At 47.0% G+C, this 12,345-nt stretch overlaps 1 protein-coding gene across 1 annotated transcript in view; it reads right to left on the bottom strand.

The window, feature by feature from the left end:
- adat1 (adenosine deaminase tRNA specific 1) overlaps nt 1–1,643 on the bottom strand; it is a 122,082-nt gene extending 120,439 nt beyond the window's left edge. The window contains 1 exon segment of the mRNA XM_034175893.1: nt 1,404–1,643. Within this exon segment, the coding sequence (XP_034031784.1) occupies nt 1,404–1,542 (139 nt within the window). The 5' untranslated portion in view covers nt 1,543–1,643.
- Between the last annotated feature and the right edge of the window lie 10,702 nt (nt 1,644–12,345).

The raw sequence follows: 12,345 nt of genomic DNA, 5'->3' as shown, positions 1-12,345 counted from the left end.
GGTGTGTCTGACCCGGGTCGGTCCGTTTGTGTGTGTGTGTGTGTGTCTGACCTGGGTCGGTCGGGTAGTGTGTGTGTGTCTGTGTGTGTCATCGGATAAACTGGATATTTGCACTCACCGGACAAAAGCAAAAGTCCCAGTGTTTTTGTATGGTTGTGTGTGTGTGTGTGTCTGACCCGGGACGGTCCAGTTGTGTGTGTGTCTGTGTGTGTGTGTCTGACCCGGGTCGGTCCAGTTGTGTGTGTGTGTCTGACCCGGGTCGGTCCAGTTGTGTGTGTGTCTGTGTGTGTGTGTGTCTGACCCGGGTCGGTCCGGTTATGTGTGTGTCTGTGTGTGTGTCTGACCCGGGTCGGTCCGGTTATGTGTGTGTCTGTGTGTGTGTCTGACCATGGTCGGTCCGGTTGTGTGTGTGTCTGACCAGGGTCGGTTCTGTTGTGTGTGTGTGTCTGACCCGGGTTGGTCCAGTTGTGTGTGTGTGTGTGTGTGTGTGTGTGTGTGTGTGTGTGTGTGTGTGTGTGTGTGTGTGTGTGTGTGTGTGTGTCTGACCCGGGTCGGTCCGGTAGTGTGTGTGTGTCTGTGTGTGTCATCGTATAAACTGGATATTTGCACTCACCGGACAAAAGCAAAAGTCCCAGTGTTTTTGTATGGTTGTGTGTGTGTGTCTGACCCGGGTCGGTCCAGTTGTGTGTGTGTCTGTGTGTGTGTGTCTGACCCGGGTCGGTCCAGTTGTGTGTGTGTGTCTGACCCGGGTCGGTCCAGTTGTGTGTGTGTCTGTGTGTGTGTCTGACCCGGGTCGGTCCGGTTAATGTGTGTGTCTGTGTGTGTGTCTGACCCGGGTCGGTCCGGTTATGTGTGTGTCTGACCCGGGTCGGTCCAGTTGTGTGTGTGTCTGTGTGTGTGTCTGACCCGGGTCGGTCCAGTTGTGTGTGTGTCTGTGTGTGTGTCTGACTCGGGTCGGTCCGGTTAATGTGTGTGTCTGTGTGTGTGTCTGACCCGGGTCGGTCCGGTTATGTGTGTGTCTGTGTGTGTGTCTGACCATGGTCGGTCCAGTTGTGTGTGTGTGTCTGACCCGGGTCGGTCCAGTTGTGTGTGTGTCTGTGTGTGTGTCTGACCCGGGTCGGTCCGGTTAATGTGTGTGTCTGTGTGTGTGTCTGACCCGGGTCGGTCCGGTTATGTGTGTGTCTGACCCGGGTCGGTCCAGTTGTGTGTGTGTCTGTGTGTGTGTCTGACCCGGGTCGGTCCGGTTATGTGTGTGTCTGACCCGGGTCGGTCCAGTTGTGTGTGTGTCTGTGTGTGTGTCTGACCCGGGTCGGTCCAGTTGTGTGTGTGTCTGTGTGTGTGTCTGACCCGGGTCGGTCCGGTTAATGTGTGTGTCTGTGTGTGTGTCTGTGTGTGTGTCTGACCATGGTCGGTCCGGTTGTCGATCCGGACGACGGCGGCCAGTTGGCTCCACTCTCTGCCGGCTTTGGGCTTCCCTCTGCTTGGAAGTTCGCTGAAACGATCGTAACATAACTGAGCGATTTCATCAGCAGTCGGCTTCATTCTGACGTCACCGCAGGGACAAAGTGGAAATAACGTTTGAAATCACAGTTTGAAATAATCAAAACTTCATTTCTAACTAAAACAGTCATCAATTCTTTGCTGTTTTATAACCGAGTTTGACAAACAGTGTTTAAGTACGTTGCTGCCCCCTTCTGGATGGGAGTGTAGGTCAGCGTGTCTCACCCAATATGTCACAAGATGTAACTTTTTTCTAACCAGTCACTATATTTTCTGAGTTTAACACAGCTGAAACTGAAGTCCTGATGTGTGTCCCATCTGCTTCTATACGTCCAAATTCCACAGTATGAAGCACTGTCCCACCGGGCGGGACGTCTCTGTTTGGCCTCCGTGGTCTCTGACTGGCAGCTCGTCGTGGGACACTCACGGTATGAGAGCATTCCATAAAGTGACAGACTAGCGGATATTTGGATTGAGCACGTCTGATGGATCGTTTACACATCTTCAGCAATCCTGTGTTTTAGGCTCCATGTGGTTTTACCAACACACCCCGCGTGACCGTGTCATGGGGACACTTTAAAGTAGAAATCACGTCAGCTCGGAGGGTCGCTCTTCCCTCAGCTACAGAGTGAAAAGTCAAATGTTTTATGTGTGTTGTTGAATTGGGCTCATTTACCAAGTGGATAATGATCATTTCTTCGAGGTTCGACTGTGTCTGTACTGAACTCAACCACTTTTGACAACAGCAGCTCCAAATTACTGTGAGAGGATCATCAGACATTAGGTACAGATACCAGTGCTTTATGACCCCCACCAACCAAGTTGGAGCAGGTTATGTTCTCACCCCATCTGTCTGTGTGTCCGTCTGTGTGTGTGTCTGCCTGTGTGTGTGTCTGTCTGCCTGTGTGTCTGTCTGTGTGTCTGTCTGTGTGTGTGTCTGCCTGTGTGTGTGTGTCTGTGTGTCTGTCTGCCTGTGTGTCTGTCTGTGTGTCTGCCTGTGTGTGTGTCTGTGTGTCTGTCTGCCTGTGTGTCTGTCTGTGTGTGTGTCTGCCTGTGTGTGTGTGTCTGCCTGTGTGTCTGTCTGTGTGTGTGTCTGTCTACCTGTGTGTCTGTCTGCCTGTGTGTGTGTCTGTGTGTGTCTGTGTGTGTGTCTGTCTGCCTGTGTGTCTGTCTGTGTGTGTGTCTGTGTGTCTGTCTGCCTGTGTGCCTGTCTGTGTGTCTGTCTGTGTGTGTGTCTGTGTGTCTGTCTGCCTGTGTGTCTGTCTGTGTGTCTGTGTGTGTGCCTGTGTGTCTGTCTGTGTGTGTCTGTGTGTCTGTCTGCCTGTGTGTCTGTCTGTGTGTGTGTCTGTCTGCCTGTGTTTCTGTCTGTGTGTGTGCCTGTGTGTCTGTCTGTGTGTGTCTGTGTGTGTGTGTCTGTTTGTGTGTGCCTGTGTCTGTCTGCCTGTGTGTCTGTCTGTGTGTGTGTGTGTGTGTGTGTCTGTGTGTGTGTCTGTGTGTCTGTTTGCCTGTGTGTCTGTCTGTGTGTCTGTCTGCCTGTGTGTCTGTTTGTCTGTCTGCCTGTGTGTCTGTCTGTGTGTGTGTGTGTGTGTGTGTGTGTGTGTGTCTGTGTGTCTGTCTGCCTGTGTGTCTGTGTGTGTGTCTGTGTGTCTGTCTGTGTGTCTGCCTGTGTGTCTGTCTGTGTGTCTGCCTGTGTGTGTGTCTGTGTGTCTGTCTGCCTGTGCGTCTGTCTGTGTGTGTCTGCCTGTGTGTCTGTGTGTGTCTGTGTCTGCCTGTGTGTGTGTGTCTGTCTGTGTGTCTGTCTGCCTGTGTGTCTGTGTATCTGTGTGTGTGTCTGTGTGTGTCTGTGTGTGTGTCTGCCTGTGTGTCTGCCTGTGTGTCTGTCTGTGTGTGTGTCTGCCTGTGTGTGTGTGTCTGTGTGTGTGTCTGTCTGTGTGTGTGTCTGTGTGTCTGTGTGTCTGTCTGCCTGTGTGTCTGTCTGTGTGTGTGTCTGTCTGCCTGTGTTTCTGTCTGTGTGTGTGTCTGTGTGTGTGTGTGTCTGTTTGTGTGTGCCTGTGTCTGTCTGCCTGTGTGTCTGTCTGTGTGTGTGTGTGTGTGTGTGTGTGTGTGTGTGTCTGTCTGTGTGTGTGTCTGTGTGTCTGTCTGCCTGTGTGTCTGTGTGTGTGTCTGCCTGTGTGTCTGTCTGTGTGTCTGTGTGTGTGTCTGTCTGTGTGTGTGTCTGTGTGTGTCTGTCTGTGTGTGTGTCTGTGTGTGTGTGTCTGTCTGTGTGTGTGTCTGCCTGTGTGTGTGTCTGTGTGTCTGTCTGCCTGTGTGTATGTCTGTGTGTCTGTCTGTGTGAGTGTCTGCCTGTGTGTCTGTGTGTGTCTGTCTGCCTGTGTGTCTGTCTGTGTGTGTGTCTGTGTGTCTGTCTGTGTGTCTGTCTGCCTGTGTGTCTGTCTGTGTGTGTGTCTGCCTGTGTGTGTGTCTGTGTGTGTGTCTGCCTGTGTGTCTGTGTGTGTGTCTGTGTGTGTCTGTGTCTGCCTGCGTGTCTGTGTGTGTGTGTGTCTGTCTGTGTGTCTGTCTGCCTGGCTTTCTGTGTATCTGTCTGCCTGTGTGTCTGTCTGTGTGTGTCTGCCTGTGTGTGTGTCTGTGTGTGTGTCTGTCTGTGTGTGTGTCTGCCTGTGTGTGTGTCTGTGTGTGTGTCTGCCTGTGTGTCTGTCTGTGTGTGTGTCTGCCTGTGTGTGTGTCTGTGTGTGTGTCTGCCTGTGTGACTGTCTGTGTGTCTGTCTGCCTGTGTGTGTGTCTGTGTGTGTGTCTGCCTGTGTGTCTGTGTGTGTCTGTGTCTGCCTGCGTGTCTGTGTGTGTGTGTGTCTGTCTGTGTGTCTGTCTGCCTGGCTTTCTGTGTATCTGTCTGCCTGTGTGTCTGTCTGTGTGTGTCTGCCTGTGTGTGTGTCTGTGTGTCTGTGTGTGTGTCTGCCTGTGTGTGTGTCTGCCTGTGTGTCTGTCTGTGTGTGTGTCTGTCTGTGTGTGTGTCTGTGTGTCTGTCTGCCTGTGTGCCTGTGTGTGTGTCTGTTTGTGTGTCTGTGTGTGTGTCTGTGTGTCTGTCTGTCTGTGTGTCTGTCTGTGTGTGTGCCTGTGTGTCTGTCTGTGTGTCTGTGTGTCTGTCTGCCTGTGTGCCTGTGTGTCTGTCTGTGTGTGTGTCTGTGTGTCTGTTTGCCTGTGTGTCTGTCTGTGTGTCTGTGTGTGTGCCTGTGTGTCTGTCTGTGTGTGTGCCTGTGTGTGTGTGTGTGTGTGTCTGTCTGTGTGTCTGTGTGTGTGTCTGTGTGTGTACCTGTGTGTCTGTCTGCCTGTGTGTGTCTGTTTGTTTGTTTGTGAACAGCCTGGAGCCCACAACTTTTCAGCTATCGTGATGAAATTTTTACTGAAGATTCAGAACTGATTTAATTTTTAAGATCAAAGGTCAAAGTCAGGAAAAATCCCTATCCTTTAACACTGAACAAAATTTCAAAAACTCATAACTCTGTCCAAAAAGATTGCATGTCTTTCATATTTGAGAGCGTTATGTCGGATGGTATCCTTTATCAACTGACGAGGTTTGATCCGGTGTCGCCGACCAAACGGTCCCTTCTAAAAATTGGTCCACCCTGTCTTCACTGTGCTTCACTGCACGTGTCTGAGACTGACTCTCTGAGTCTGAGTCTCTACACACAAAGCGATCAAAGGGAATAAAGTGATTATTAACCATCAGATGACAAATTAAAATCTCTTAAATCATTCTAAAATCAGTTTTAAGCAGAAACAAGGCGATAATCGGTGAATCGCTGCTGACTCTCTGAAATGAATCCGCATCTGTTCCACATCGTGGATTTAGCAGATATTTGATTTTAACATTCAAAAGCTCTTTTGATCTATATTTTGTATTATAATTTAGCTTATGAAAAGTCACTTCTAACAGGACTTTGACCTTGAAAATTTTTTCCATGGTATAAATATGTAGAACTGGAAACTATTGTTGGCGGAGATTTGCGCTCTACGAACACAATGCTCCAGTTTATTATTATGTATATTAGCAGCATAAGTGGTGATACAAGAAACATAAAACTTCTTTTCCTTTGTAACTTTTTAAAAATAAATCAGATGGTAATGTATGGCCAGTAGCATGATATTCCTACTTCTTTTCAGTGTGGAAGATTCTCAGTTCAAAACCCACCCCTGCCACATTTCTCCATGTAATGTGGAGTTGCATCAGAAAAGGCATCTGGTGCAAAACCTGCGCCAATTCAACATGCAGATCCACCTGGGACCTGCTGTGGCGACCCCGAGTGCAAACAAGGGAGCAGCTGAAGGGACTTTCTTCGACTCAGAGGGGTCGGTCCTGGTCGAGAAGCAGTTCATATCAACATCATTCTCAGCATGTCTCAGTCTGTAGACTTGGCTCTGAGGGAGGCTTGGATGTGACCTGCGTTGGTCTCCTTCCGGTACGGAGAGGTGATACGTTTCCCATCCTCTACTTTGATCCACATATCAAGATAATGCACATATTTGGGGTCAAATTCCACTTTAAAGTTTGGGTCTGGACTCATTTTCGTAGCTCCATTTTGGACCCTTCAAAAGGCCCAGAACATCATCAAGATGTCCAACATATCTGCATATGTCAAAACCATCTCAGTCTCACCTGTCTGAACCGTCCCACCTGAGCTGTCCCTGTGATGTGTTCATACCTCGGCCCGTCCATCCTCGTCACTCCCAAAGACAATCACAGCAGCTGTAGTTCCATGTCCTGTCCTTTCATTAGTGCCTCCATCTTGGAGCCAAACAGCACAGCTGATCTCACAGCTGTCTTATACAGGTTCTCCTTCACTATCACAGATGTTCTTCATGAATCACTCGTGTCGCCTTTCTCCATCTACTCCACCCTGCCTGCACTCTCTTCTTCTCCTCTCTACCACTGTCCATTAGTTTGGTAGCATGGTGGCTTAGTGGTTAGCACTGTTGCTTCACAGCAAGGTCTTAGGATCGCTTCCCGCCCTTTCTGTGTGGACTTTGCATCTTCTCCCCGTGTCTGTGCGGGTTTCCTCCGGTTTCCTTCCACAATCAAAAACCTGATTATTTAGGGTCTGTTCCTTTCTCTGCCCTGAGCAAGGCAGCATCTCCACATCTGGAGTTGGTCCCCGGGTGCCGGACTGTGGCTGCACACTGCCCCTAGTGGCTGGAATGTGTCTAACTGTAATTAGGATGGTTAAATGCAGAGGGCACATTTCATTTTATGTATATACAATGACAATAAAAACTATTCTTCTTCTGTGGACAGCTGGCTCCAAGTATTTAAACTCATCTACTTTCACCACTTCTGTTCCTTTTAACTGCACTATTCCACTGGGCTCCCTCTCATTCACACACATGGACTCAGTCTTTCTGCCACTGACTTTCATTCCCCTTCTCTCCAGAGCATATCGCCACCTCTCCCGGGTACACTCAACTTGCTCTCTGCTCTTACTACAGATCACAATATCATCTCCAAACATCACAGTCCACTGTGAACAAGAAAGGACTCAGCTGATCCTTAGTGTAATCCCACCTTCGTCATTCCTACTCTGCATCTCACCACTGTCTCACTAACCTTGTACATGTCCTGCACGATCCTCACATACTTCTCTACCACTCCAGACTTCCTCATACAATACCACAACTCTTCTCTTGGCACCCTGTCATAACACCCTGTTTACACCGAGTCCACAACAGATGTGTGACCTCTGCTCACCATCACTCTCACCAGCTCTCGCCGGCATATAATTCATTTGAACATCTGACTCTCTGCTCTACCCAGGATACTATGTATAGCCAAGATCAGAAGAATAAAATAAAGTGTTATTTTGTTACCATATATTAGCCCCCGCGCCCTTACGCTGAACGCTCTCCATTTACAGCCCAAGATTTTTTTTAGATTACCTTGACAAGAAAATAGAAGACATTAGGTGAAACATATCCCAGCATGCCTTAACCCAGCCACTGTACCCTGCTGTTGAGGTGGGCGCCATCACTGAGGTATTACCTAGATTTACAGAATTTGAGAGTATCTCACTAGGAGTGTTGACGAAACTTGTAACGTCTGCAAAAAAGCACAACCTGTCTGTTCGACCCGATACGAACAAATCTGTTTAAAGACCTGTGGACCACTACTGGACCTATTATGTTGGAAATTATTAATCTGTCATTCATCTCTGGATCTGTGCCTAAATGTTGCAAATCTGCAGTGAATAAAACATTACTTAAGAAATATAATCTTGACCCTAATATATTAACAAACTATAGGCTGTTATCAAATCTCAAATCTATCATTTTGCTCTAAAATTCTGGAAAAGGTGGTTTCACAGCAGCTTGTGAGCTATCTTACTGAGAATAATCTCTTTGAGCCAATGCAGTCTGTGTTTAGAACATATCATCTTACAGAGAAAGCTCTCACTAAATGACATTCTGTTTGCAATGGATTCGGAGACTACAGTATAGGTTGGGGAATCATTTTGGGATTCCTGGGAGTGCCCTTGCATGGTTGACATCATACCTGACCAGTTCTTACTGTGTTTTGTACAATAAAACTACCTCTAATATTAGTGACATGAAATTTGGGGTTCCACAGTGGTCCGTCTTAGGCCCCTTGCTTTTTTATAGCACCTTTATATAGCACCCCTTGGGCACATACTGCAGTGTTTTGGGACTACCATTCATTGCTATGCTGATGATACTCAGTTATACATGCTGATAACTGCTGGTAATCTCGTACATAAAAAGTCCTTACAGAATTGCCTTGCATCAGTGAAAAACTGGATGTGTAGCAATTTCTTACTTTTAAACTTGGACAAGACTGAAATGATGGTTCTTGGTCCAGCGAGACATCAACATCAATTTGACCAGTTCACGCTTAGCCTAGGCTCGTGTGTCATACATCACACTGACAAAGTGAGGAACCTTGGGGTAATTTTTGATCCTACGTTGTCCTTTGACCTCCACATTACAGATATTACGAGGACTGCTTTCTTCCACCTGTGAAGTATAGTGCAGATTCGTCCCATCCTGTCTATGGCTGATGCTGTGACCCTGATTCATGGATTTGTTTCTTCTAGATTGAACTACAGCAATATTCTATTTTCTGGTTTACCCCAGTCCAGCATTAGGGGTCTCCAATTAAGAAAAAAAAGAAAAGAAAAAAAGACAAGTGCAGTTAACACCTACAGGGGAGGACACTGTGGTATCTAGAAGGTTCTACAGGTGCAGTACCTGAGAATACCTACAGAGGGCGCCACGCGCCTATATAAAAGGTTATGTCTGTGCAGGAGTAGGGTGGTGATGAGCAGAACAGACCTGTGGTTGTTGGAGCTTTGTAATAAAGTCTACAGTGTTCCAGTGCAAACCGGTCGGCTTCCTTGGCTTTATTTCAAACAACAGTTCATGCTGTGGCTGATCAATGCCTCTGGAGTTGCTGCAGCTCCGCACATCACCCCTGTTCTTAAAAATTGGAGCAGCAGTTCTTCTCCACTCCTCAGTTATCCTCTCACTTTTCAAGATTTTATTGAACAGTCTGGTGAGAAACTCTACTGCCATCTCTCCTAAACATTTCCATGCCTCCAGTGGAATGTCATCTGGACCAACTGCCTTTTTACTCTTCATAGCTGCTTTCACTTCATCCTTACTAATCCCCTCGACTTCCTGGTTTACTCTCACCACATCATCGATCCTTCTTTCACCCTGAAAATATTCCCTCCACCTTCTCAACACACTGATCGCTTGTCAGCACATTACATCTGCATGTAATGTGTTTAACTTCATGTACAGCTCACGATATAGAGCATCCAAAAAGTATGAAAGTTTCACTTTTTCCACATTTTGTTGTTACAGCCTTACTCCAAAATGGAGTAAATTCATTTTTTCCTCAAAATTCCACACACAACACCCCATAATGACATGAACAAGGTTTTTATGTTGTAAATTTTAGCAAATTTATTAAAAAAGGAAAAGTAAGAAATCACATGCATATAAGTATTCACAGCCTTTTGCTCTGTACTTTGTTGATGCAGCTTTGGCAGCAATTACAGCCTCAGGTCTTCTTGAATATGATACCACAAGCTTGGTGCACCTATCTTTGGGCAGTTTGGTCCATTCCTCTTTGCAGCACCTCTCAAGCTCCATCAGGTTGGATGGGGAGCGTTGGTGCACAGACATTTTCAGATCTCTCCAGAGATGTTCAGTCGGATTCAGCTCTGGGCTCTGGCTGGACCACTCAAGGACATTCACAGAGTTGTCCTGAAGTCACTCCTTTGATATCTTGGCTGTGTGCTTAGGGTCATTGTCCTGCTGAAAGATGAACCGTCACCCCAGTCTGAGGTCAAGAGCACTCTGGAGCAGGTTTTCATCCAGGATGTCTCTGTACATTATTGCATTCATCTTTCCCTCAATCCTGACTATCTCCCAGTTCCTGCTGGTGAAAAACATCCCCACAGCATTATGTTTCCACCACCATGTTTCACTGTAGAGATGGTGCCTGGTTTCCTCCAAACTATGATGCCTGGCATTCACACCAAAGAGTTCAATCTGTTGTGAAAGTGTAAGTACACGGACCCACAACAGGGGGCGCAAATGAACGGACAATGGAGTAGGTCAAATAACACACTTTACTGTTGTGAATATGCACAACAAGTACAACAGATTACAATAATGGACAAAGTCAAATTCACACAGGTGTCGTGTGGGCAGGCTCGAAGATAGGAGACGCCTCTCCAAAGTAGAACCGGAACCACACGGTTTCCTCCGCCACCAGACCCCGGGAATACTGGAGCCGCCAAGTCCCGAATTCCCAGGTGGCCACTGCCTTCGCGTGTCGGACCTGGTACTGCTGGCGAGGAATAAAGAACAATTAAAGGAGGGCGCGTTCGCACCCAGGAATCCGAACGGCAGGTAAGCTGCCTCCACCTCTCCTTGGAAAGTTCTGCAATCACTCACAAAAATCACAAAAGTTACTGTCAAGCAGTCAGCTGAGATTATTACCTTCTCGGTAGAAACGATATCTCGGCAAAGAGGTGGAGACGTCGTCCTGCTGATATACTCCTGCCGATCAGATGATTGGTAACAGCTGTTGCAGGTGATGCGTGACAGCTGTCAACCTGGCTGCTCCTGTGAGGTGGCTGCGCCCTCTGGTGCCTGGAGCCCGCACTCCAGACAGGGCACCCTCTGGTGGTGGGCCAGCAGTACCTCCTCTTCTGGCGGCCCACACAACACAATCTTTGTCTCATCAGACCAGAGAATTTTGTTTTCGTGGTCTGAGAGTCCTTCAGGTGCCTTTTGTCAAACTCCAGGCGGGCTGCCATGTGTCTTTTACAAAGGAGTGGCTTCCATCTGGCCACTCTATCATACAGGCCTGATTGGTGGATTGCTGCAGAGATGGCTGTCCTTCTGGAAGGTTCTCCTCTCTCCACAGAGGAATGCTGGAGCTCTGACAGAGTTACCACTGGGTTCTTGATCACCTCCCTGACTAAGGCCCTTCTCCCCGATCGCTCAGTTTAGACGGGCGGCCAGCTCTAGACAGAGTCCTGGTGGATCTGAACCTCTTCCATTTACAGATGATGGAGGCCACTGTACTCAATGGGACCTTCAAAGCAGCAGAAATGTTTCTGTTCCCTTCCCCAGATTTGTGCCTCGAGACAATCCTGACTCAGAGGTCTACAGACAGTTCCTTGGACTTCATCATTGGTTTGTGCTCTGACTGTCAACTGTGGGACCTTATGTGCAGACAGGTGTGTGTGTCTTTCCAAATCATGTCCAATCAACTGAATTTACTCCAGGTGGACTCCATTTAGGAGAGGAAATGGCGTCTCACTAATTTAGAAGATCTTCACTTAGCCTGGAAAAAGAGTTTGTTGCTCTATAAAAAAGCCCTCCGTAAAGCTAGGACATCTTTCTACTCATCACTAATTGAAGAAAATAAGAATAACCTCAGGTTTCTTTTCAGCACTGTAGCCAGGCTGACAAAGAGTCAGAGCTCTATTGAGCTGAGTATTCCATTAATTTTAACTAGTAATGACTTCATGACTTTCTTTGCTAACACAATTTTGACTATTAGAGAAAAAATTACTCATAACCATCCCAAAGATGTATCGTTATCTTTGGCTGCTTTCAGTGATGCCGGTATTTGGTTAGACTCTTTCTCTCCGATTGTTCTGTCTGAGTTATTTTCATTAGTTACTTCATCCAAACCATCAACATGTCTATTAGACCCCATTCCTACCAGGCTGCTCAAGGAAGTCCTACCATTATTTAATGCTTCAATCTTAAATATGATCAATCTATCTTTGTTAGTTGGCTATGTACCACAGGCTTTTAAGGTGGCAGTAATTAAACCATTACTTAAAAAGCCATCACTTGACCCAGCTATCTTAGCTAATTATAGGCCAATCTCCAACCTTCCTTTTCTCTCAAAGATTCTTGAGAGGGTAGTTGTAAAACAGCTAACTGATCACCTGCAGAGGAATGGTCTATTTGAAGAGTTTCAGTCAGGTTTTAGAATTCATCATAGTACAGAAACAGCATTAGTGAAGGTTACAAATGATCTTCTTATGGCTTCGGACAGTGGACTTATCTCTGTGCTTGTTCTGTTGGACCTCAGTGCTGCTTTTGATACTGTTGACCATAAAATTTTATTACAGAGATTAGAGCATGCCATAGGTATTAAAGGCACTGCGCTGCGGTGGTTTGAATCATATTTGTCTAATAGATTACAGTTTGTTCATGTAAATGGGGAATCTTCTTCACAGACTAAAGTTAATTATGGAGTTCCACAAGGTTCTGTGCTAGGACCAATTTTATTCACTTTATACATGC

The sequence above is a fragment of the Thalassophryne amazonica genome, chromosome 8 (assembly GCF_902500255.1).
Source record: "Thalassophryne amazonica chromosome 8, fThaAma1.1, whole genome shotgun sequence".
Lineage (NCBI taxonomy): Eukaryota > Metazoa > Chordata > Actinopteri > Batrachoidiformes > Batrachoididae > Thalassophryne > Thalassophryne amazonica.
This window is presented reverse-complemented; position numbering and strand designations above follow the sequence as displayed.